Below are 25,782 nucleotides of genomic sequence, written 5' to 3'. Positions count from 1 at the left end.
GGGAGTCCCGGGGGATCTGTTCAGGGGGCAGGGATATGAATAGGTGTCAGGGGATAGGGAATGCAGGGGGGTTGGATAGGCATGGGGTCCCGGGGGGGCTGTCAATGGGCAGGGATATGAACAGGGGTCAGGGGACTGGGAGCAGGGCAGTTGGATAGAGGGTGGGATCTTGGGGGCGGTTAGGGGTGGGGGGTCCCAGGAGGGGGGGGTTAGGGGACAAGGAGCAGGGGGGATCGAATGGTTCGGGGGTTCTGAGGGGGGCAGTCAGGGGGCAGGAAGTGGGAGGGGTCGGATAGGGGGCAGGGACAGGCTGTTTGGGGAGGCACAGCCTTCCCTACCTGGCCTTCCATCCAGTTTTGCAACCCTAATGTGGTCCTCGGGCCAAAAAGTTTCCCACCTCTGCCCTATAGCACATACTTATAGCTGGCTTTAGCCCACCACCATTGAGTTCCTGACGGTGCTAGGGCAGGTGCAAGCCGCCCCTTGCCCCCTGCACTGGGCTCAGCAGCAGCACATGGTGGAATCCCCCACCCCACGCTGCCCAGTAGGTTTAGAAGTTGAGCAGACCTGATGCGTGCATGGGCGTATATACAGCGACTCTTACGTCTAGGCAAGCAGCTTTCGTTAGCAGTCGTAGAGCTGGGAGGTGACTATGTTCAGGATGGTTAAGGGAAAAAAGCGGCCTTATGGTTAAAGTAGGGAATTAAAAATAAGAGAGCTGGGCTCTGACTCTTGGCTCTAATGCTCAGTTGGGTCAGGCACATCACTTTGCTGTGCCTCAGTTTCCTCACCGGAAAAATGTGGAAATACCACTTCCAAGGCCTGAGACTCAGTTCATTAACATCTGTGCCACACTTTGCGATGGGAAGTAATAGGATGAAACCTGAGTCAGTTGTATTGTTTGTTTATTATCAACAATGCTGTGTTAAATGATGCTAGAAGTGAGGAAGGGGTTGTGGTAAAAGAGCAGCAGATGTGCATTATGGTTAATAATACCGGGAAAATGGTGACCAAAAAAATGTCATTGCAGCTGCCCATTCCAGCCACTGGATTGAGAATTTCTGTTGGAGTGAAATTTGCCCCTATGCAGAGGACTGTGACAAACTGTGCACAGTCTTAAAGTCTCCATCACTCCTCAAACCAGCGTGGAAGTGGGACTTGAGTGGTGCCGGGGCTAACCTTTGCCACGTAAGCCAAGAACTACATATGGGCAGATTACACGTGTTCCGTGCTGGTCTTGCTTACACCAGGATGTAGCTGATGGCAGAAAAGACCCGGTGCGAGCTGCTCGGGGGTGAAGAACGGGGATATTTCTTGGTCTGATCGTTGTGGGTTTGCTGCGTAAATGGGGATTGGATAGACGCACACTGCAAAGCTGGCCAGATCTCAAGAGTGCATTAAATCTTTGTTGCAGAGCTAAATGCTCAGGCTTGTTGTGAGATTAGAAAGGTCTTTTTTTCCCCATCTTGTGTGCATGAGTCTTATTTTTTGTGACATGAGTCCATAGGCCGAGTATCGTCGATCTAGGCTGGGATGGGCAAACCGAGGAAAAGCGGCTTTTGTAAATTCAGAGTGAAAACATATCAGTCAGGCACTTGTCTACTCAACAGAAGGAGAAGGATGAAGATGGGGAGGGAAGAGAGAGTGCCATTTTACTCTTCAGAACAAGATCCTGGCCCCAGATGATTTGGTTAGTAGAATTTTGAAGGGCTGAGGCCATGTCAGCTATTAAAATAACCCAAACAAATTATGGAACATGTTTCCTGGAGCAATAAAGATGCTTGGGTCTGGCTGAGCTGGATTTCTCACCAGGCAACGGAGAAAGGATAAAGGTGACTTTATGCCACCATTATGGCCCCTGGATCATGGGGACCAATCCAGTGTCAAGTGAACATTAGAGCAGCCCAAAGGCTGCTCTAACTTATGTCTTGTTGCTTGTGGTGCCAAGTGGCCATTCTGGCAGTCACGCGTGCAGAAGCACCTCAGACCAGGGCCCCTGGTTCTCAGGATTGCTGATGGGATGTCCATCCATATTCGTGTTTTTTAAAAACACAGTAACAACAAAATGTAATGTATTCCCCTGGATCAACTGCTTCCAAATAACACTTTATTTTTCAGATAAAGCATTTTAAAAGATGCAGCAAATGCCAGTCAAATTACAGGCACGTTTAGTGTCAAGAAACAAGGTGAACACAGCAGTCTGATCATTCATTCATTGCATCAAACCATTCCAGACCTTCTCACCCTCTTTCTCCTTTTCTCTCCTCGTCTTTACCTGGAAGCCGGCTGCAGGATAACTGTGTGGGCAAGATCTAGAGGAAACAAAGTTCCATCAAGCATTACTTTTACACCCAGCTCGTGTTTTACTGTAGAACATTCTCTCATTCACCCTCTGCACTTGTTTACAGCAGAACAATTCCACTGGAGTCAGCAGTGGCAGTGTGCTAGATTTACATGGGGAAGTAGGTGGTAATTTTGACCTAGGTCTTTCTGATCAATGGGTGACTTGAGCTGCTCACTCACGCCCCAGCTAATGCAATGTTTTTCCTCTGCATGCCCACTCAGAACTCATCGCTAAAGACGACGCAACGGGCACTTCAACAAAGCCCAGCCAAACTTGGGGTGAAACTGGTAAAAATGAATAAGAAATAGGATCGCTGACCAATCTGAATGACAGATCCAGTCCACCCCACCAGGGACAAGTGCCAGGATTATTCCTCAGCTGGTATAAATTGGCGTAGGTCCAGTGAAATCAGCAGAGCTCTGCTGATTAAAAACAGCCGAGGTTCAGGCTCAATATGTTTCCAAATTCTTAGTCCAATGTAGTTTTAAATGTCCCCAGACATAGGTCTTCTACATTCTAATCAATCAATCTTGCTAATAGGATGTTTCCCTTTTCTTGGTTTCATCTCTTTACTTCCCAATGCACCGTGCTAAACAGTTCCTCTCCCCGTTTGGTGTGTATGTATCTATGCCCGTGGCTAGATCATCAGGCAGGACTGAACACAGGACCTCGACATCTAAAAGCATAAGCTGGTACTGCCTGAACTAAAGGAGCAGGTGCATTAGCTCAGAGGCAGCAGCTGTATACTTGATTCAGCCACGAGAGGGATACAGAGAGTCGTGTGGGTTACACTGATCCCTTTCACATGACTGTCTTGTCCCCTGTAGGTTCCAAGACCTAAGAGAAAATATCTCTGCCCTGACATTGTGTCACATGTTGATATGGATCAGGAAGCACCCGAAACTGACGACGCCTCGTGGCAACTTGGGAGGAAGTAGGTGGTAATTTTGACCTAGGTCTTTCTGATCAATGGGTGACTTGAGCTGCTCTCTCACACCCCAGCTAATGCAATGCTTTTCCTCTGCATGCCCACTCAGAACTCATCGCTAAAGACGACTCATTCAGCTGCTGTGTTCCACGGTAACCTTTGATGAATGTATTTCTCCATACTTGGCTGGACTGGCTCGTCCCTTGGTTAGATGAACAGGAATAGTTGGGGTGTTTGAGTTTGCTAACCTGCCATTGGTTCCCCATGTCTTCAGCCCGTGGTTATGCAGCTGTGGGACAGGTTTTATGACAATCAGCTGTCAGGCCTCCTGGCTGTACTTTGCGCATCTCTGACTAGCACTGCACAGGGCAGCATTGAGATTGGAAGCACAGGGCCAAATACGCAGAAGTTTGAGAGTAATGCAAACCCTTACAGTAAACAGCTTATCATGTGGGATTTCACTGGCCGAGCACGGTGTTCCCATGCTTTTGGCAAATGCCCGTGCCCTTCTGCAGAAGGGCAGTCTCCCATCCAGGATCTTCCGAGTGTTCCTTTTGCAGGCAGTGCTGCGGTTGCTTCTTGTATCTTGCAAACTAAAGTAGCTCTGGAGATGGCGCAAATCGTAGCTCTTCACCCAAGGTTGCTAATTTTTGCCGTTCCTCTGCTATCTTAGACGATCAATGCACTCAGTTGCTTTCATTGATGCTGAAGTCCTTTTCTGTGCCAAAAGCCACAGCATTGCCCAGGCTGTCCCCATTGCTCAAGGTCATTACCACCGCGGGATTAGTTTCTTGAGCAACTAACGTGGGATCACTTGTGGAGCTGTAAAAACAACAAGTGTTTGGCACGAATGCTTTTGTGATTCAGTTTAAGACACAGGTTCCTTTGTTAGTAGACATGGGCCTACTCCAGATCCAAAGCTCAAGAGACATTGGATGGTCCAGGCTTTAGTTTACTCTGTTGTAGAGATGGAAACAACCATCATCTTCAGATCACTGGATTGCACTTGGATGTCAGGGGTGTTAAAAATACCAAGAGAGCCTAGACAGGTGGTCCAGTCCTGAATCTGAATAGCACCAGAGTTTGGATGTTAAACCAGGCACCGATTTTAACAATACTGACTGCATGATTTGGTAGGGGAAGAATGCACTGTACAGTTTGTATATGGCTGTGGCATGATCTATTGTATTGGTTTGCTGTGTACTTCTGGTACTGCTGCCCATCCCCTCCGAGGGTATCGGCTTTATGAGCTGCATTTGACAATGCCATTGTTAGTCATGGGATCCTACTGGCCTCACTAGCTGAGGTCCCAAGAGCAGCTCTCATGTTTGAGCAATGGCCTCGCACACTGTTGTCGACAAGCCTATCCCATCAGAGAGCACTGAGCTCCATCCTAGTGTGGCCTGGGATCAGTCCGTAGTCCCATATTCTGCAGCGTCCAAATACTCCCTGTAGCATTACACGACTTAGTGCCGCTGTCCAGGTTTTCTGCAGACATGTTGGTGTAAAAGATTCTTTGTTGGTAACCCGTGGAAAAGCTGGGGCAAGATTAAAACAGTCAATCACTGTTGACTCCCCAATGAACTCTTGAGATCTCTCCATCTTTCATTTCAGCAGGGTGAGTCTGACTCCCATCAGCATATGTCAAAGGGTGGGGATTGACCTTGCTTTTAAATGACCTTTCCAGGTCTAAGAACATCCATACTCTACTGAAATCTCTGCACTGGCCTAGTTGCTTAATGCACGTGGCAGGTTTTGACAACATAAAGCAACTATATGTTGTACAGAGAATTTTTGCAAACTGTACCATGGAGTTATATAGTACGATTGCAGAGCTGCATAACGGCTGGAGAAGAATGAAATTAAGTGTTATAGACAAGGAGAAAAATGTCTCCTTGGCCAAGATGTGAAATAAAACAGAGTCACTGAGGTGGAGGGTGGAGCTGGGTGAATAACAGATTTTTTTGGTTCAGGGCAATTTTGAAAAATAAATTAAAATAATTGTTTTGGGTCAAATTGCAAAAAATTTTCAAACTTCTCAGTGAATCGAAAGTTGGGGAAAAATAATTCTTGGCTGAAATAAAACATTTTATTTGACCTGAAATGTTTAGATTTTGAGCATTTCTTTATATATTTTAAATTTTTTTATCAAGAAAATTAAAGAAACTTTCAAAACGAAAAGTCCTATCAAATCAAGAAGTCGAAAAGTTTCATTTAAAAAAATGTTGAAACAAAATATGATTCTTTTTAAAATGTTTTTTTCCCTGACTGAAACAATTAGGTGAAATCAACACAGATTGGTTTCAGTGTCACCAAATCTGCATTTTTCAAAGAAAAAAATGTAGGTTGAAATATTTCACCCAGCTCTAGTGGAAAGATCTGGGAAAGCTGTTAGAAGAGCTACAGAGAAGAACGTTCTTGCACCAGCAATGGCCAGATTGCATGGAGGGCCACAGAGGAGACTAGTACCAGATGAATGGATGGAGCAAACAGAAGGCAAGAGATACAAGGTGCGACAGGTAGGCTGGAGCAAGCTGATGGGGTTTTAAAAAGAAAGGGCCAAATTCAGAGTTGGTATATATTGGTGTAACTACATTGTTTTCCATAGAGAGAGGCCAAAATACACCAACTAAAGAATGGCCAGGAAGAGGCTAGTTTTAAACTGGATCCTAAAGAAAGTGAGGAGCTAATGGGGTTGGCTGAGAATACAGCTGCTGTAGTTGTGTTTCCTTACACGTGTGTGAAGGGGTTGGGAGAGGAATTTTGCCAGGGCCACAGTCTGCAAAAATTTTTTAATCAAAATGGGGGTCTTTAGGTCGCTAAAGTTTGAGAGCCTCTGCCCTAGTGCAAAGGTCTCTAAAGGTTCCAGTTGGCAGACGAGTAGGCCGAGCTCACAGAGTTTAAGGCCAGAAGGTATGAAATTGACTATCGCGAACATCTTGTCTGACCTCCTGGACCACTCTTTGGACCTCTAGTCCGTCCCACAGCCAAATGCAGGATGGTTCCTGTCAGTATTTTATCTAGTGCTTTAACTAGTCTAGTTTTAAATAGACCCGACAGTGGAAAGCCCACATCTTTCCTCGGCCCTGTAGATCTTGATGTTTCCTCTGACATTCAACCTCAAGTTATCCCTTTCTTGACCTTATCCCGTTCTCCTGAGTTAGACCTCCTTGCACCTCCCCAAATACCCCCTCCCTCCTTGATGTTTTTCTCCCACCTTAGTGTTTACACCCGTCGGGTCTTTTTAGATTGGTTTCTTGCTCTCCCAGACATTGTTCGGCCAAGGTGGGGTTGTTGAGCTTTCCACATTTTTGCCCGTAAATCATCTCTCTAGTTTACTAGTCACAATGCGCTAGACGGTGGACCCTGGTGAACATTTACTCAGGTCAGTTGACTCAGTTGCGCCATTTGTCCAAGTAAATGTTTCTCCACCTGAGTTCGGCTTGCAACTTCTGCAATTTGATGGCTGCCATAGACAATTTCACAAGGCAGGGCCCCATGCGACATTCCTAAAGCTGGCAGCATTCCTAGGCACCACACTGAAGGCCTCAACATAGGAGTCATATACTGACTAATGTGTTAAAAACGGTGGGTGTGAAATTGACTATGTCATGTCAATTGGAACAAAGAGCCCAACAGGCCTGACAATTGAGTAGCTTAAAATAATTATCTGCCCAATATTTTATTCATGCTCCCTGTCTCCAGGTAATTCCACTTGCACTTGGTGATACTCTCTCATTTTTTTACTCCTGCATACTCGGAGAGACCCAGTGTAACCGCAATCAATCACACAGCATAGTCACTCCATTTTAGACAGCATGACACCCTGCTTTCCTACTTGGGCATATATTTTTATTAAATCATTATTGATTAGCATCTCTCTCTTCCAGCTAACTAGGCCACCGTTACAGAGGGGATCACACACAGCAGATAGAACTCTGGGGAAGCAGGAGGAGGGAAAAATATTGTATTCAACACAGTCCTAGAATTTAGCATGATGGTTTCACCCCAGGATTTAAAAACAGAGCACACCAGCTATTGGTGGGATTAACGGAATGCAAATTCTGGGCTCAGTTTGGAAAACGGCTGTTGAAATTCAGAGGTTTATCCTGAGTCTGGAAAACGAGGGAGGCACTCTCACAAGAACGGGGCTTTTCCTCCTTATGAGATTTCTGGTGTTTCCAGCTGGGAACAAGGGTTTGAAAATGTCAGCCAATTTGACTCTATTCCTCTTCCTATTTGTGCGGGTTGGGGACTGGGGTTTGTGCTCTCCAGATTTTTTCAAAGGTCAGGATTGTACATCCTAGGGGATCTGGGCAATTCATACCATGTAGTTATTTGCAGAGGGGGATGGCTACACATACAAACAAGTTCAGCTGTAGGACAGGAATGCGCTGTTTGTGAGACGGAGAGCTGGATTAGCAAAGGGGTATACAAACACACCCAGCTGTAGCATTGGCTTGTACGTCCCCTCGGGAACGGAACGCAAATTGCTGGCTGGTTGAGTTCAGCAGCAGGACATACCTGCTGCTCATCAGCTTTGTCCTTGCTCTGCAGTTGCATTTTGTTGCTCCCCAGTTTGCGTGAGGCCTTCAGGCTCATACCCTCGACTGTTTGGCCACATTGTTTGCACAAGGGGGTGATTGCTGATTCTTAATAAGGAGGCTGATAGCTCCCATCAACGCTTCTGGGACTATGCTGCACAGGCATGAAGGAAGGCAGATGCAGAAAGATCTGTAGTGAATAAAATAGAAGCTGTTGCTGTATCTTCTGCATTCCTTTTCCAGCAACACAAGACAGTGAAATGATGACATCAATCACCAGGTGCTGGCCCATGCATCCAGCATTACACTTCATCCTAAAGCACACAGCCTTTGAGCCTTTAGCGTGCACAACCATCCGACGAGTGAACGGTGGTCTGCAGAGGTGTGTATGTTCTGGAGCCTGGATGGGTGATATTGGGATCTACCAGAATAAGGAAAGATAATTACCCTATGCCTACAGCCCTGTGATGGGTTAGTAAAAAGTCCCTTTTAAAAACACTACAGTAAATGCTTTCATTGAATGTTCATTTAAAAAAATTGTTTCAGCTATGAGGGGTGAGTTTGGTTTGGGTTTTTTGGTGAGGGATTTAAACAGTCCCCTGCAGTTTGTCATCACAACGTTTGTGCTAGTGCGGGTCAGATGACAACTGTAGTAACCAGGCCGGTCTAGTTTCATTGTCTAACCCTGAGTGAAAAGCAAAGAGGGAATCCCCACCACTAAGAGCAAGAACTAAATTACTCCAGCAGTCAGAGCACTGGCCTGGGACCCAGGAACTCCGGGCCTCGGGATCTCTGAATGTGCCAAAGCCAAAAGGGACCATTGTGATCATCCAGTCTGACTTCTAGTATAACGCAGGCCAAAACAATTCCTAAGGCAGAGCTTTCCGACAAACATCCAGTCTTTGATTTAAAAATTGTGTGATGGAGAATCCACCACAACCCTGGGCAACTGGTTCCAATCGGTCAGTAGTGGCATGATCAAAAATATACAACTTATTTCCAGCCTGGATTTCTCTAGCCTCAGCTTCCAGCCCCTTGGCCATGTTGTACCTGCCTCAGATAGATTCAAGAGCCCATTATTAAATAATGATTCCCCACGTAAGTCCTTATAGACTGTAATAGTCACCCCTTAATCTTCTCTTAAACTAAATAGATTCACCATAAGGCAAACTTTCTTATCTTTTAATCGTTCTTGTGGCTCTTCTCTGAACCCTCTCCCACTTGTCAACATCCTTGAATTGTGGACACTAGAACTGGACACAGGATTCCAGCAGCAATTGCACCAGTGCCAAATACAGACATCCAATAATCTTTCTATTACTCGAGACTCCACTCTTTATGCTTCCAAGGGTCACATTAGCCCTTTTTGCCAAACTGCCATACTAGGAGCTCACGTTCAGCTGATTATCCACCACGACCCCCAAATCTTTTTCAGAGTCTCCGCTTCTCAGCATGGAGTCCCCCAGCCTGCAAGCAAGGCTGCCTCTCTTTGTTCCTAGATGTATATACTTACTTTTAGCCTAATGAAAACACGTATTTGCTTGAGCCCAGTTTACTGCGTGACCCAGACCGCTCTGACTCAGAGACCTGTCCTCTTTGTTATTTACCACTCCCCTCAGTTTTTGTGCCAACTGCAGACTTTATCAGGGATGATTTTGTGGGGTTTTTTTCCCCCCCAGGTCATTGATTAAAAAATGTTAAGTAGCATGGGGTCAAGAACCAGTCCCTATGGGACTCCACTAGAAACACACCTGCTCAGCGATGATTCCCCATGCACAGTTCCATTCTGAGACCTTTCAGATTACAAATTGGCTAACTGTCTAATGTGTACCATGATCATTTTATACCATTCTAGTTTTTTAATCAGTGTTGTGCAGTACCAAGTTAAATGCCTCAGAGAAGTCTAAGCCTATTATATCAACAGCATTACCTAGATCAACCAAACTTGTAATTAACGCCAATCAACACAGGTTTATGGAAAATAGATCCTAACTTGAGAGCATTTTTGCGTTACCCTCCTTTAGTTCTTGATTAATCAACTCCTGTATCTGCCACCCCAGGCCTATAATTACCCTGGTCATCCCATTTACTCTTATAATATTGGCACAACATTAGGTTTCTTCCAGTTTTCTGGAACTTCTTGGTGTTCCGAGACTTATTGGAAATCAAAATTAACAGTCCAGCATGCCCCTCAGAGAGCTCTTTGAAAACCCTTGGGGGCAAGTTATTGTGGATTTGCTGATTTTAAAATGTCTAACTTTAGTGGCAGCTGTTCAACATCCTCCCACTATATTAGTGGAATAAATAGTTATCATATATGACTACATTGATTTTTCCCAAGTATAGGACAGAAATATTATTATAAAACACTTCTAACTTTTCTGCATTACTATTGATAATTCTTCCATTTCCATCTAGTAACGTACCAATACCACTATTAGGATACTTTTTGTTCCTAGTATACTTTAAAAATGCCTCCTGATTATCCTTAAGTCTGCTGGGCCTTTGGTTCCCTTATCAATTTTCTACAATTCCTAGCTTCTGAATTATATTCATTACTATCAACATCCCTTTTCTTCCCCTGCCTTCACTTCCCCTCTAAGCCAGGTGTTTGTTTATTTTTAACTAATACAGCCTCCTTCCTCAATTGTTGGACTTCGGCTTTTTGGGCAACCAGTAAAGGATTCTTAAACAATTCCCAATTATCAGTCACATTTTTCTGATTAAATTCATCCCCCGCCCCATTTGGCTCATGGTTGTTTTCAGCTTTGTGAAATTGGCCCCCTTAAAACACCAAATATATATATATTACTGGTCTGGACTTTTTTTCTGTTTGTACATTACCGTTATTTTTTGTTCCGTGATCAGTTCTTCTTATCTGTCAAAATTAGGTCTAGAAATAGAATTCCCCCAGGTTGGCTGCAGCACTTTTTGAGCTAGGAAATGACCATCTATAATTTTAGAAATTCCAAGGACGTTTTAGTACTGGCAACATTAGACCTCCAGCAGGTATCACTCAAATTTATGTTGCCCATGATCATGCAGCTTTTCCCCCTACACATTATAGACAGGTGTGTAAGGAGTCGTTAACTTGTTCCCTGATGTGTTTTGGTGGTCTGCAGCACACTCCAACTAACATCCCAGTCTTGTGCTTTATCTGCCAGGACATTGATCCAGACGTGTTTAAGAGCTTTTTGTTCTGTGTTATCAGTGACTCAGAAAAGGGTGATGCCATTTTTTGACATAGAGTTCCACTCCCCTCCCCTTTTGCCCACTTAGTCCTTCCTAAATAGGTCATAACCATTGATTTTAATGTTCCAATTGCATGAATCATCCCACCACGTTGCAGTAATGCTAACTAGATTGTATTTATGCTCATAAATGAGCCATTCCAGTTCCTCTTGTTTGCTACCTAGGAGGCTAGCATTGGTTTATGGGCAATTAAAAATTTCTTCTCTTCATCTCCTTTGGTTCCTTGATTAATTTTGTTCTCAAGACCTTGAGTCTGTTCTATGTCTTCACTGGTTTTACCCTCCCCATTTCTTAGTAGTTTAACCCCCTCCACAGTACTCTAGCCAGCCTGTCCTCAAGGAGATTTGGTCCCCTGCTACTGAGGTGGAGGCTATCCAAATTATTCAGCTCTTTCTCTCCATAGAAGGTCGATCCATGTTCCACAAAACCCAAATCCTCCACTTTACACTGCTTACCTAGCCAGCAGTTCGCTTCCAGAATCTTCTGCCTGTGGTCGTCTTTTGTTTGTGGGACAGGAAGGATCTCAGAGAAGATCACTTGGATGTTCTTTTGCTTCAGCAGGCTTCCGAGTGATGTTATCTGTGAGCTACCCCTTGATGCACTGTCGTTACTGTCTGCATGAACTAACACCAATGGATCCTGACCTGTTCTCTTCAGAAGCCTATTCAGTCTTAGAGTGATGTCTCATGTCTTGGCTCTGGGAAGACAGTGTCCTGTCTGTTGTCTGCTTGTCCCTTGCATAACGCTTTCAATTCTTAGGAGTACTGAATCCCCAACAAGGATCATCTGTCTGCCTTGGATGGTTGGAGAGCTCTTTGTGGGCAAGCTGAGCTGCCATTCATAGGTGTGTCCCATACATCTCTCCAGTCCCATGGACCAACTGGATCTTGCCTCTGATGGTTAGGAACTGCCAGGCCTCCTCTGACTCCTTGGTACCCAGCTCCTTGTTTCCTGGAGCCTGGCTGTCCAGAAATGCCTCAGCTACTCTGATTCTGAGTAGTGTCTTGAATCCAAGAAACTTTTCCTCCAGCACAGAAGTCCCTTCTGACTTCAGGTAGGAAAAAAACATGGCACCTCTGTTGCAAGTCACTACCGCTGGCCATCCTGAAATCGCACATAGTGCTGAACTTGGAAGGAAAACCTCACACTCCCTCTCTCATCTGCCCCCGAAACTCTGTTAGTTGCCTCTGATCATGGCTCTTGAGTTCACCTGGCAAGTGACTTTTAATACCAAGTCTCCCTGATTAGCTCAGCTGAGCTCCACCCAGCAGCACTAGGGAGCAATGAACCTGTCAGAGCCTTCAAACAGCAGGGCTGGTCAGAGCTCTAAAGGGCAGAGCCTTCCAGCCTCTTGCAAGGCACCAAACAGACCCCTCTCAGCTGCTTAATGAGGGGCCCACGGTTGCTACACAGCCTGGGCCCAGAGAACAGCTGATCCACAGACGGACCAAATATACCACTCCCCAAGTCCCACTACCTCCAAGCCCTGAGCCCACCGCTGTGTCCTCCAAAACGCTCCTGTTAGCGGCCTCTCATCATGTTCTCGAGTTCACCTAACAAGTGTCTCCAATTGGCCTTGAGCAAACTGTTTCTGTGCCTCAGTTTCTCTGTATGAGGATTACAGATGTCTAACTTAGCTGACAGGCAGATTTTAATGGAATGGTTGCAAAGCGCTGTGTGGATTTCTGAACCCCTCTCTAAGGTGATATTAATAATAGTGATAAGGAATATTTTAAATGTGAAACTTATCATGCCCCCCTTTAATTGCAGGCTGTTGTCTCTCTCTTGAAGCAGGATGGGCTGGCCTTCTTGTGTAGTTTTCTAATGAATGATCAGCCCAGATCCACCACTGGTGCAAATCCAGTGCTGCTCCATTCAAGTCAATAGGTCAGATCCCCTAGCGGGTGTTAATCAGTGCAGCCTCCTTGAAGTTGGGGGTGCGATGGAGTTGTATGTCAGCTGGAAACACAAAGGGTGACACTGGTTTGGACACACAGGGTCTGGGATAATTGCTGCGACTCAATATTTATGCCCAGGATTGGGTATTTAGAAATGAGCAGCGAGCCTGGTAGGGCAGCCAGTGTGGCACTCATGGCATGGCCTGCAGTGCTCTCAGCGAACAAGAGAATACAAAGGCAAATGTCTCCCACCACGTCACTTCACTCCAATCAGGAGGCAAGTTAAATGAGCCCATTCTAAACTATGAAACTCCCCAACTAGCAAGAACTGACCTTCCTGAGCAGCGTTATTCCTGTATTATTTCTCCGAATTTTTGGTTGCTTGTTTTTACACTTTGCTACAGTCCATTTGTGTGGCAGGTGGTTGTGTACATTTATAGGTGGGACATGAGGAGGCAGAGCTTCCGGGGTTCTATTCCCGTCTTTGTCAGGCAAGATGCTGCACCGTTGTGCCTCAGTTTCTCCACCTGCCTCACAGGGATATCGTGAAGCATAGTTGTTTGTAAAGTGCTCTCACAGCTTCAAAGGAAAGGTCCCAGGGACTGGCAAAGGAATGATAATGCTCTCTGACATGCTTGTCTATTAAAGAAATATAGCTGGAAGGATGGCCCAGTGGTTAGGGAACAAGCCTAGGCCCTTGCAAGACTCGGGTTCAAGTCCCAGCTCTGCCACAACCTTCCTGTGTGACCTGGGGCAAGTCACTTAAACTCAGGCCCTCAAAGGGTGTTTAGGTGCCCAACTCCCATTGAGAATCTGTGCCTCAGTTTCCCCCCTGTGCCATGGGGAGACTAGCAGTTTTTATAGTCACGGGGCTGCTGTCATTAACATAGACACTACACTCCTGTCATCAATGTGTTTCTCTCTAAACAGAAGATGGGAAGGCTGGAGGACGACAGGGCGGAACTGTGAGAGGCCTAGCATAATGATCCAGGTCAGGCCTTCTCTCTCCCCATAAGGGAGAGGGAATAAGTGATACTGGTATAACTGCATCCATGCTACAGCTTGTATCACTATTTCAGCCAAAAAACAACAACCCCAAAGCCAAAAACCGCCCCGAAATATCCCGTAACTGAGCTCGATATAATGGTACAAAACCCCTCTGTAGCCTTGGCCTTAGACTATGTCATCATCAGCAACTGTGGTTCTGACTAAACAAGCCTCCTTTAAGCCTATAGCATCACAGGCAAATTAATCCCCTCTATGAGCAGTTATCAGAAAGGGATAACACCTATTGAAAAAGGAAGTGGAGTAACTCCTCTCTCTCTTCTGTGCAGGGAAAGTAGAGATCTGGCTGTCCCAATTCCTTGCTCCCTGCACAGCTCTGACTCTGACTGCAACAGCGGCTGCTCCTTCAGACACCGATAATCCTACTGGATTGTGTCAAATATAACGAGCCTGAAGTTCCAGCAACTGGAGGACAAGAATCATCGTCGGATAAGTTTTTAGTTCACTTCTCGGGAATTGCTCCACTTGACACTCGAGAGAGCCCCACGTTTTCCACGAAGAGGCCCCTGCTTTCTGCCCTCCTTTTGTTTCCATAGTCTTCTCAGAACGGTGCAATTACTTACCTGCTGGTGCCGCTGGGATTACCGCTCCCTACCCCAGCTCCTCCTGCACGTTGCACTGGTCATGAAATTCTAACTGCCACTGTGAAAGATTTTACAAACCAAAGTTGGAGACAGTTTACTTCACTGCCGGGTTTTCTGGTCTACTAAACCTTTTGCTAGATTCTCGCCGCCAGTTCCAACTCTAAAAGTCACCGCCCTATCTTGATTGGGAGATAAGCCTGGGAAAAAACCCCTGGTTCAAAGATCCTTAGGGTTTAGAATATTTAGGCTCCACCTCCAAACTTTACAGCTGGCCCTGTACGGGGCCAAACGCAACCCCCAGGTCTAAAGATCCCTGAGCCGTGGGAAAGCTCAGATCCCAGATTCAGCATCACTGTTGGACTCGCTCAAGAGACTGGCTTCTGTTCTTCACCAAGTGGGTGTGTTTCAAGCATTGTTTGGGATTTGCAGCTTTCCCCGCTGCTCCAAATTGAGCTGCCCTAGGTAAGGATTTCCTAGGTTCCTCTACTAAAGCTAGGTTACTTGTCTGCCGCCACTTCCTCCATTTGAGTGCTACAGTATTCAACACATTCAAAGCCAGCCCAGTTCAAGTTCCCTCTGAAGTGAAAGATGGTCAGGTTTTCTGTACAGCCTCTCCCTTTCCTCCCACTCAAACTCTTTTTTCTTCTGCAGTTTTCGCTATGATTTTTTTCTCTGCCTAAATCTCTTTCCCTCTTCCCCACTCATTCCCATATGGCCCCACGTTCTCACTTTTGAATCCCCCTACCTTCTCTCCCCTCCCCCCATACACGGTGGCATTCTACAAGAGGGCAAAGGGCAGACAGGGCCATTCTCCCTGTAGTGGAGCTGGAGTGCGGTCTGGTGAGGAGGACGCTAGCCTGGGATAAACACTTGACTGAGAGGTTCTCTGATGCATGAGAATAGGAGCCATATACATTTAGAGTGAGAGGCAGTGGGTGAATTGGGGCTAACAGTCTGGCCTCCTATTACTCACCCTATCTTGGCTTGTGAAAGAGAAAGTTTTAACATCGTTCTTTCATTCTCCGTACTGAGCAAAATGCAAAGAAAAATCAAACCCAGTGAAACGAGACCAGTCAGTTTCAGCTGCTGTTTCTAGACGAGTTTCACTTTCTAGCAACCCCTGCTATGTTTGGGTTGGCAGCACCATAGGGGGGAATGTTCAGGTCCATCCAAACCTTGGGGTTGAAATTTAAAAAGAAAAGGGGGGGAAACATTTCAATTTCACGTAGGTTTTGTGAAAGCCAGTTCAGTCCTCAGCTGCCGTACTTGAGAGCAGCTATAGAATCCAGCACGACAGGGAAAAGAGGCTGACATGAGCGGAGTCTCTGCTCCCTTCACCTTGCTGTATTGTCTAGGGAATGATTTGGCTTTCAATGTATCATTTTTTCATCAGCAAGTCATGAATGGAGATATTTTTTCCCCTCCCTTTCTTTTGTTAAGGTGGACACAGCCACAAGGGCTGGAAAATACTGGACAGTGGAGGTAAGTTTTAAAGAGGAAATGAAAGTTATTGTCTATAGGCCTCGATTCTCTCTCCACCCCCCAGGCAGTTCTTGGCATCTACCTTAAAAAGTCAGTCACGGGATTCTAAAGCTGCAATAGCTTCTGTAGATGTGTGTTGAGTCAAGTTTCTCAAACTTCACGTCCTTCCCGACTGGCTGGAAAGAAATCGCTATATTAGGCAAACTCTGGTTCTGGGGAAATGAATAGCAGAGCTTCAGCTACCCTGCTGGCAAGTGGTATAAATACTTAATTTGTATTACAGTATGTGACAAAATATATGATCTGATTTAATCACCTGGACTAGCCAAGGATCCAGGCCTAGCAAACACAACTTAGAAACAATTAATTCACATCAAATTCATTCATACTTTAAAATAAGCTTTATTTAGGTTTTTTTTTTAAATATTTTTATATTTGCATCCATGCCTTCAAGGACTCTTCCCCACTCGCATGGGAAAAGTTAAATCTAATATTACCCATAATTCATATGCTATTAATTGTAGTTTTCTTTTAAATAAATCATCCTCTTAGTAACTTTTTTAGAATTATTTCCTAATTTAGAAAAGCTGAAATGAAAAGGAAACTACTAAAATAACCAGGAGTTTTGCTTGCTTGTTTTAAACTATAAAAACACAAGAGGGGAAAAATGTATAAAAATGTTCCTCTGCAGAGAAGGATGCCACAGGGTTGTTCTCCCCCACCCTGGTTATGGACAGATCCCCGTTGCAAAGTGGAGCAGGTATTTAAAGCCACTTTCCCTAACCCCCTGTGGTTTCTCCAGATCATTCTGTTAGAAGGAAATGTAGCATGGTGGTATTTTGTGTTTTAGTTTCAGAATTAAAGACAAAATATCCCTTTCAAACAGGTGCATGTATTGGAATTTAAAAAAAATACACAATAGTATTTTATTAAATAATCTTAAATTTAAGAGCGTAAAATTGTATTGTAAGCATTAAAGCACGACGCACTGTATTTTGTAGTAACCAGATAGCTGTGCATGTTAGTGGAAAGAGAGAAAAAAATCACAGTTTGAAGAGAGCCTAATGGCTTTAGGAGCACAAGTCCTCAGTAAAAAGAGTGGGCTTTGTGCTTCTAAATCTTTTAGATGCACTGGCAAAAATCTCCACCCCCCAAATAAACTAGAATTTAGAAGAGAACGAGCAGACGTGGTTTCAGAAGCAACTGCATCAAATTACCTGCTCTTTCCAAAATGCACCTTTGTTTGCTTGTGAAGCAGAGTTAGGAGACAATGCCCCATAATAAGAGTTGAAGAGATGCACCTGTCAGCTTTGCTCATCTGGGGGCGCCAACGCTGTTAGACTGCTGCCCTGGGGGGGCGAATGACAGGAGGAGCCCAGACCCAAACCAGTTTTCTTACAGACAAAATAAATATCCCAGGACTGAGTAACAGCATTGGATACAGAACAGTTTTCCAGTGTTCCCCAAGCGTCTGATCCAATGCTGCTTCCTTTTCTTTACTGTTCGACTTGCTCTCTACTTTACTCTGAACTCTTTTAGGTTCCCATTTAACAAAGCACGTAACTTTAAGATGTTTAAATCACATTGAAGTCAATGGGACATAAGTACTTTCCTGCAAAGAGACGGATTGCTGAATCAGGGCCTTGGTTCCTTAAGCCACAACTGATTCCCTTTTCTTATTAATAACCCAAATAAATGCAGTATACAGGAAAAGCCGCAGACATGAGGCAAAAACTGATTGTATGTTTCTGGAGACAGAAAATACAATCAAAGCAAAGGTCAGTGCTTCCTTCCAAATACATGCAGTACTGAAAAGGCCAGTCTGCTTTGCAGTCTAACATTTTCCACTACATTATTCCATAATAAATATCACTGTTGCTCTTTTCCAATACGTTGAGCATTTTAAAAATAGTTTTAGATAAAGATATCTGTACATATCTGACCTGATTATACTTCCTATATAGCAGTCTGGGTCCCCGATCCTGCTGTCTAGATCGACTGCGGGATAGGGGAAATGTACACCATGTTCGCATGAGAGACAAAGAAATGCAACTGAAATTCATTTGGAAAAAACCCCACAAAGACAAATAGAAAAACTGATTCTCTCAGCTTCTACTCAGTCCTACCCTAGTTCTGCAGGCAGCAGTTTAATCGAACAGTACAGTATAAACACACCCTCCCATCCCCATCCAAACCACTGTGGAAAAATAGAAATTCCAATCTTTATGCAATAATTTAGTTAGAATAGCTCTTCTGGATTTGCGCAAATAAATTAAAACTAAACAATCAAAGGAAAGTCAAACCATCATTCCAGGCTGAGAGGCATTAAAAAGAGACCAGTGTTGCCTCCTGAGATTTTGGCCAGGAAGACATCACACTGAGTTAGATTTTAAGGTCTTTCTGAATAGGCAGAGCCTAATGTTTCTGCAACTCAGGTGCACGCTGTGAATAGGATACTGTCCCCTCCAACCCCTGACTTTTAGAACATACCAGATACAGAATGCACCGACATAAGGGGCTCAAGAAAACAGTGTTTTTGGACAAGAGACGTCACAAGCACAAAGTGCACAATATTTTTGTTATTTACAAATACACAGCAGTCCTTCAAGTTTCAAGTTTCATTAAGAAGAAAAAAAATCAAAAAACCTAAAAAACCCCAAACAAAACAAAAAATAGAAACAAAACGAGAGGATTACAACACAACTGCATCGCTCCAAAGACAACAGTTAACATAGTCACACACAGGCTTTGTTTGTAGTATGTACATCAGTTACAGAAGTGGCGACGCAGAGGAAAAAGGCTCACTTCCTTTTTTTTAGTTAGATGCATCCGCATACACACACACAACCACACACCCACCCACGCACGCACACCGGCAGCAGAGGAAGGAGGCAAGCTACCAGCTTGGGGAGGGGAAGGGTCACCAGTCTGCGTCTTCCTCTATGTAATAATCGGGAGCAGTACCATCAAAGAGGCCTGGGTCTAGGGATTTCCGCTGCTTCCCTCTGGCAAATACCCTGGAGATGGAACCAAATCCCATCTTCTCTTTCTTCTTTTTTCGTTTTTGGTCTTCGAGGTCCTCTAGAGACTGCAAAGCGGAGGGAGAAGGAAGAAGGGGAAATACCATGAGCGTCGCCAATAAACAACCTGGGGAGAGAAAGTGCTCACAGGCTGGGGTGGGGCAGGAACTACAAGAGGGAAAAGAGAAGAGCCAGAGACTCCATGGAGGCCACTGGGGACTGCTGTATTGGTTTTATGTGGAAAGTGCCCAGATGCTATGGTGATGGGCAGCAGGCTAACACCCCAAGATGGTTAGCTTTCAAAAATCTCCATCTAAGGGACTGGGAAGTGCACAGACCTCCAAATTCCTTTGGTGGCTTTAAATATCTCAGCCTTGATCACTAGGACAGGGGGATGGTCCAGGCAGTCAGGAAAACGCCTACACAATCAGCAACCGGGCTTGAGCTGGAGCTCCCGTAACGTAAATGAGAAGGAGCTGCTGGCAGGGGCCCTCACTTTTGGAATTTGCTCGCCACCCTTGGGTCCAGAAGAGCCCAGAGGTGTTGCTCTTCCAGGCAAGCTGGGGAGAGGTCTGTGGGTTGAGGGGGCGATGTTTATGGGCTGTCCCTGGCCTATCTATGTTGTAATTTTTCATTTACAGGTTAGGCACCCTGAGCCAAAGGCAAGTGCCTACTGGTGTGTTTTAAAATATGTGAAGAAATTAATAAGGGCCTAATCTGATGTCACTGAAGGCTAATTGGGCTTTGGTTTGGACCCTGTACCGTCTCTTATCCTAAATAACCACCATAATATTTATTTACATAGTATCCACACATTAGAGATATTATTAAAATTAATAGTGCTTTGTGAAAAGGCACCAGGGTCTAATAAATTCCAGCACCAGAGTGAGGCGAAAAAAAATCCAGCCTCAATAACCCCGTTTCCTGCAATCCAAAAGCAACCAACCTCAGCCTAAGGAAATGGGATCTGAGCCCCTCCCTCCCGACCCGCAGCCCCTGCAAGCCCAGCCCTGGGATCCACCCCCAGCTCTGCCAGTGCCCCTCGTGTTGTAGCAAAAGTCTCATTCAACTCGAGGGGAGCTTTAAGTGGATGCTACAGAGAAACTCTGGCACAGTGGCGCCTGGGGAGAGGATTGCAGATGTATATGATGGAAGTTCTTGTTTTCTTAAATTCAGGTGCAGTGCTTTGCGCAGAATGTAGCCCTTTTACATAACCCCATGGACTCACCTACCTGTTCTTTAACCTAGGCTAAAGCACTAGAACCAGACAGAACAAGCTCAAAACTTGGTCCAGTTTGTCAGAAAGCCTATGGAAACTTTTGAGCAAACCTGGGAGGATTTAGTGGAGTCAAGATTTCACCCTATGAAGTGGGAGTTTTGCCATTTACTTCAAGGGGGCCAGGGTTTCACACAGGTTCAGTGTGGGGTTTTTTGAGGGTAAAATAGGAGAGTCGTTTGACTGAGCTCTGCCTTGAAGTTTGGGTTTATTCAAACCGGAGACAGGACTCTAAGGCTCAGAGCCTCAAAAGAATGTAGGTGTCTAACTCCTGTTGAAACCTAAATACCTTTGGGGATCTGGGTCAAAGTTATCACAGGTGGATTTTGACCACCGCAAGTGATCCTGGGGGGCAGGAGTGTCAGTGTTTGGACCCAGGGTTTTGGTGCAGCCTGTTTATATTTGGACCACACAGTTCAGGGACAGCTGGGGCACAGGCCCATCTGCAATCCAACCCCCCAGGGGTATGAATCCACACGGCCGATGTTCACACAAACCCTTGTGAAGGGAAAACTCTGAGTTGAAAGGAGGTGTTTTAACCTTTTCGTCTATCTCATCCGTCTTCTCCCCAGGGGCGGCTCCAGGCCCCAGCACACCAAGCGCGTGCTTGGGGCAGCATGCCGCAGGGGGCGCTCTGCCGGTCGCCGGGAGGGTGGCAGGTGGCTCCGGTGGACCTCCTGCAGGCGGGAGGTCCACCGGAGCCATGGGACCAGCGACCTGCAGAGCGCCCCCAACGGCATGCCACTGTGCTTGGGACGGCAAAATGTCTAGAGCCGCCCCTGCTTCTCCCCTCTTGTTTTTCTTTAGGAGCAGCAGGCTATAACTTGGAGACAGATCAGCCATTGCTTTTGCTTTTCATGTCATTGCTTTTCAGACCGCAACATCTGGTTTACTTGAAACTTACTTTCCAAATAAAGTGTCTTGGAGTTAAAAAACTGTCAAGAAGCAAACCCCAGATCCGGTGGCTCGCTCCAGAACAGGTAAATTTGTGCAAATGGCTGGTGAGGAATGAATCTAAGGTCCTGTCTGCTAAGGAAATTTACAACAGTGTAGCTATTTCAATGCAGATACCCAGTGCAAGCCGTAAGGTATCTGGCTCCCCAGCTGCAGCTTACTGGGGGATGTCATGGGATGATGCTGCATCAGATGAAGCCCTGCGTGAGGCTGGTGCAGCACATCATTTAGTTACACCACTGCAAACTTCTTTAATGTAGACAGGGCCTTAGTTACGTTTGTTTCCACCGTTCTGCACCCAACCGACTGGACCCAGCATGACGAGCTCATGCCGCTGCTCACCCTCTGCCTGTTCTGCCAGGCCTGTGCTATCTTTAATGCACTAGCAGCTCCTCGAGCTAGCAGGAGTGTGTCTGGCAATCACATTCCCTCGCTCCTGGTGTAGCCCATGTTGGTGTAACAGATACGAGGAGCTGGCAGAAGGTGCAATTTACACCAGATTGATATGGCCCTGCGGGTCCATCCCCCTCTCTAAAAAGGCAACTGCAATTCCCTGTATCTGCCATTCTCTCTGAAATGTGATGCCTGAACTCTTCTCACATTTCCTCAACTACAGCTGGGCTGGAGCCAGAGAGTTTGGCTCTGAATCCAAAGTTGAGGGTTGCTCAAATCCAGCGTTTTCATTCAGACCCATTTCCAAAGCTGACAGATGTTACCGAATCATGGTCTAGCTATATACTTGGGGCTTGTCTACACTACCCGCTGGATCAGTGGGCAGCGATCGATTCACTGTGTTTGGTCTAGATGCGATAAATCGACTGCTGAGCGCTCTCCCGTCAACTCCAGTACTCCACCAGAGTCGACGGGAGAGTGCCAGCTGTTGACTTACTGCAGTGAAGACACCCCGGTGAGTTGATCCAAGTATGTCGATTTCAGCCATGCTATTCATGTAGCTGAAGTTAAAGCAGCAAAGAATCCTGTGGCACCTTATAGACTAACAGACGTTTTGGAGCATGAGCTTTCGTGGGTGAATACCCACTTCCTCAGATGCATGACTGAAGTTGCATATCTTAGATCGACCCTGCGAGGTAGTGTAGACAAGCCCTTACAATATACCTAGTCAGCATTTCACATGACTCTGGCCTCTGCACCCTGTGTGTGTCAACCATGCTGCACACTAATAAACTGTATTTCATTAGGAGATTGGTCAAGAAAGGCAATTGTTTTCCTACCTGTACAATTGGGTTGTGCAAGTTCTTCTGTACCGGTCCAGGACTATCCCCCTACCGACAGAAGGAGACAGATCACATTGAAACAACATCAACACAGCCCTAGTACCACACAGCACTGCTAGAGCAAAACCGGCCCGGGCATATAAACGCACATCCAGCAGCTTTCTCTCTGGAAATCCTGCTTATTTCTGGGCTCCCGAGCATTAGCTGGTGCAAAGTCGCTGCTGTTTGATGTTGAAGCCAATTTGTTTTGGGAAGGAGAAGAGGGGTTTGGGAAAAGAGAAGATCAGGCGGAAGCAGGTAAAACTATGTCCCCTAGACTATGCCACAGAGACTAGGTTAAGGGCAACCAAGAGGGAAATTCAAACATGGTTTTGGAAAAGTCAGACTCTCAGAATAAAGAAGGGTGAATCCGCTGAACTCAACCAAACTCCCTGGAACCGAGACAAGATTCATTTAACCCTTTGGTCTCATGACTCCTGCACCTTTGTCTCATCTTTGCAAACCAGAGACATTTCTGAGAAACACCCAAACTTCACGATGCTTCTCAGGGCCCAGACACACCCTCCCAACCCACATCAGTAACAAACATAAAATCCAGATGAATGCAGACATTTTGGTCCAGGTCCCTTTCCCAGGTCAAGAAAGTAAAGAGGAAAAGTTTAATCTGGAGCCACCATTTACGCTGTTCCGAGTTGGTCTGCCTCTGCCTGTTTGCAAGGGGCTAATGCCATGGGTTCTGGACCGGTATAGGAAATGCCCCCAATTGTCACATTAATTCGTGTTGGGCCAGGTTCGAAGGCAATGGGTATAAGTTACACATTGGTGAGCAGGTGGAAAGGAGCATGCATTGGTGAAACAGACATGCCAAGTGACCAGACTGGTGTGGAGATGGGCCTGCTTTACTACCTCTTCTCAGCTCTTTATTACACTCTTCTCTTCTGACCCCCTATGCACGGAGTTTACACCAGCTTACGCTCCTTTAGACTGAGATCTACTCCCTGAACTCAGATCCCCTCTTACTAATATCTTGATTCAAATGCCACAGGTACTGGATGTAATTGGTCAAGCAAAAATGTAACGAGGACTGAAGCCAACCCCTTGTTAACGAGGGGGGATGTGCCTGACTATCACCAATTAGTAGTAAATCATTATTATTTGTACAGCACTGTTCAGGGTGCTGGATGCTTTATGTGGGGATGGTCCAGGACTCAATAGGAAATGGCCTTGTTATCAGCTTGCACAAGGATTTGGGAAGATGCTGCATATTCTGCCCATTTGTGTTTAGGAAGCACCTTCCTAGTGCTAATCGAGCCTAGGGAGTGGAAAAAAATGTACCATGCCTGAGAGGTGTACACACACACACACACACACACACACACACACACACACACTCTCTCTCTCTCTCTTTGAAATGGGAGGAACAGTCAATGTGAAAGCATGACTGTCAAATTACAAAACCCACACAAATAAATCTGCTCACTAAAAGTTAGCTCTAAGGGCTTGTCTCCACAGCGAGTTATTCCAGATTAGCTATTCCTGATTAATGCCATGTGTGGATGCCTTTCTTCCGGAACAGGAGTGCCTTATTCTGATTTAGTTTAATCCAATCGGTCCTTTCTGTAGTTAAACTACTTTAACTTGGAAACAGGCACTCTTAGGGCTTGTTTACACAGACAGTTTGTGCATGGTAAACTGAGGTGTAAATCTACCCCACACTAGCCTGCTGCACACTAATTGGCTGTCTGGACGCTAGTGTCATGCTCTGAAAGTTCCCTAATGCACTTCAATCTGCTCCCATTTCAAAGAGGGGGAGCTCAAAGCACACAAAGGAACTGCCGGTGCTCGGCAGCAGGGTCTATTTTGGACAGAGTGCGTGGCAGGCTAGAAATAGGTAGATTTACATCCCAGCTTGCCGTGAACTATTGGTCTAGATAAGCCTGTATTCTGAAAGCAGGAATAGTTAATCTGTTTTAAAATTTGTACCGTACCTTATTCAGAATCAATTTTCATGTGCAGACAAGCCCTAAGAGAAAGCTTGTGCCACACACCCCATTGGTCTCCCTGCCAGCGAGACGCTCAGTGACCCTCAGCTGTGAGGGTGGGCTTTGGAGATGCCGAAGCTTCTAGGAGCGAGACAAATGCTACCCACTCAGGTCACTCCAGAGCAATCAGATGTTGCCTTACAGACGTGAGCTGGACTTTAACTGATGACCCACAGCTAACGGGTCTGTTATCGAGCCGGCCAGTCCTCACACACTGTTCTTCTGGCTGCACAGATGCAGACACCCCCCATCTCTCTCCTTCATTGCAATGAGGCAATTGCCCGAGGGGCTTTGAGATTGTTCTCTCATTCCTATATGGTTGCCTTAGTCAGCATATGCTGCAGGGCTTTCTTATGCGTCAAATGCTCACTCACTGAACTCCGCTCCTAGAATTAAGTTACATTTATCTGCATCTGTTAGCCGGGATATCTTAATTATGACCCGTATAACCTCTCTGCTCTCCCACTGCAATGTTTCTGGGTATTTCCTGCACCTTCCCATTTATTCTCCGTATTGAACTTTGATATATTCTCTTCCAAGCTGTCACTCCAGTCATTTAAATCAATTCTATTGATACCGAAGCAACAGACTCCTGGCCTCTCTTTCTTTTCTTCTTTCATTAGTAGAAAAGGCTGCCGCTCTCTTTCTCCCCTCCCCCAACTTAAAAAAAGTGGAATGCAAAGGGCCAAAGTCAGCTCTCATTTACACACTGTTATACATCAAGAGTACCTTCACGGATGGAATTACTGTAGATTTATGCCTGTCTAAAAGGAGAGCAGAAATGTGGATTTACACCAGCTCATGAGATCATGTCTCCCTCTAGTGGCTAGAGAAAGTATCAGCCCTAATACTGTTCACTAATGGAGATCCTCCTTTAAACTCACAGCTATGCTTTTGGAGGGGAAATGGGTAGGTTCTGTCCCCACTGCTGCAAGTGTGCAGTTTACCCAGTTACTGTGGCTGGAAGCTCTCTGCCACTTCAGTTCACAGGGAGTTTGACAAACCATGTTTTCATTTTGACTCGTGGGTTCCCAGCTCTCAAGTTTGATTCAGAGGAACTTGAAAGCTCAGAGTGAAACTTGGTCTGAGTGGTTCAATTTTGACTGATTGGGGGTGGGTGGAGGGATGTCACATCATGAGAAACTGTAAAGCTTTGCA

The 25,782-nt window shown here is 45.6% G+C and overlaps 1 protein-coding gene across 6 annotated transcripts in view; it reads right to left on the bottom strand.

The window, feature by feature from the left end:
- Nucleotides 1-25,782, bottom strand: part of KAZN (kazrin, periplakin interacting protein) — a 729,684-nt gene that overhangs the window by 36,510 nt on the left and 667,392 nt on the right. For all 6 annotated transcript variants that reach the window (XM_050931542.1, XM_050931545.1, XM_050931543.1 and 3 more), the window contains 2 exons: nt 22,580-22,630; nt 19,062-19,185 (listed from right to left, as the gene is read on the bottom strand). In XM_050931542.1, coding sequence (XP_050787499.1) covers nt 19,062-19,185; nt 22,580-22,630 — 175 coding nt within the window. The remainder of the gene's footprint in view (nt 1-19,061; nt 19,186-22,579; nt 22,631-25,782) is intronic.

The sequence above is a fragment of the Gopherus flavomarginatus genome, chromosome 21 (genome assembly GCF_025201925.1).
Source record: "Gopherus flavomarginatus isolate rGopFla2 chromosome 21, rGopFla2.mat.asm, whole genome shotgun sequence".
NCBI lineage: Eukaryota > Metazoa > Chordata > Testudines > Testudinidae > Gopherus > Gopherus flavomarginatus.
This window is presented reverse-complemented; position numbering and strand designations above follow the sequence as displayed.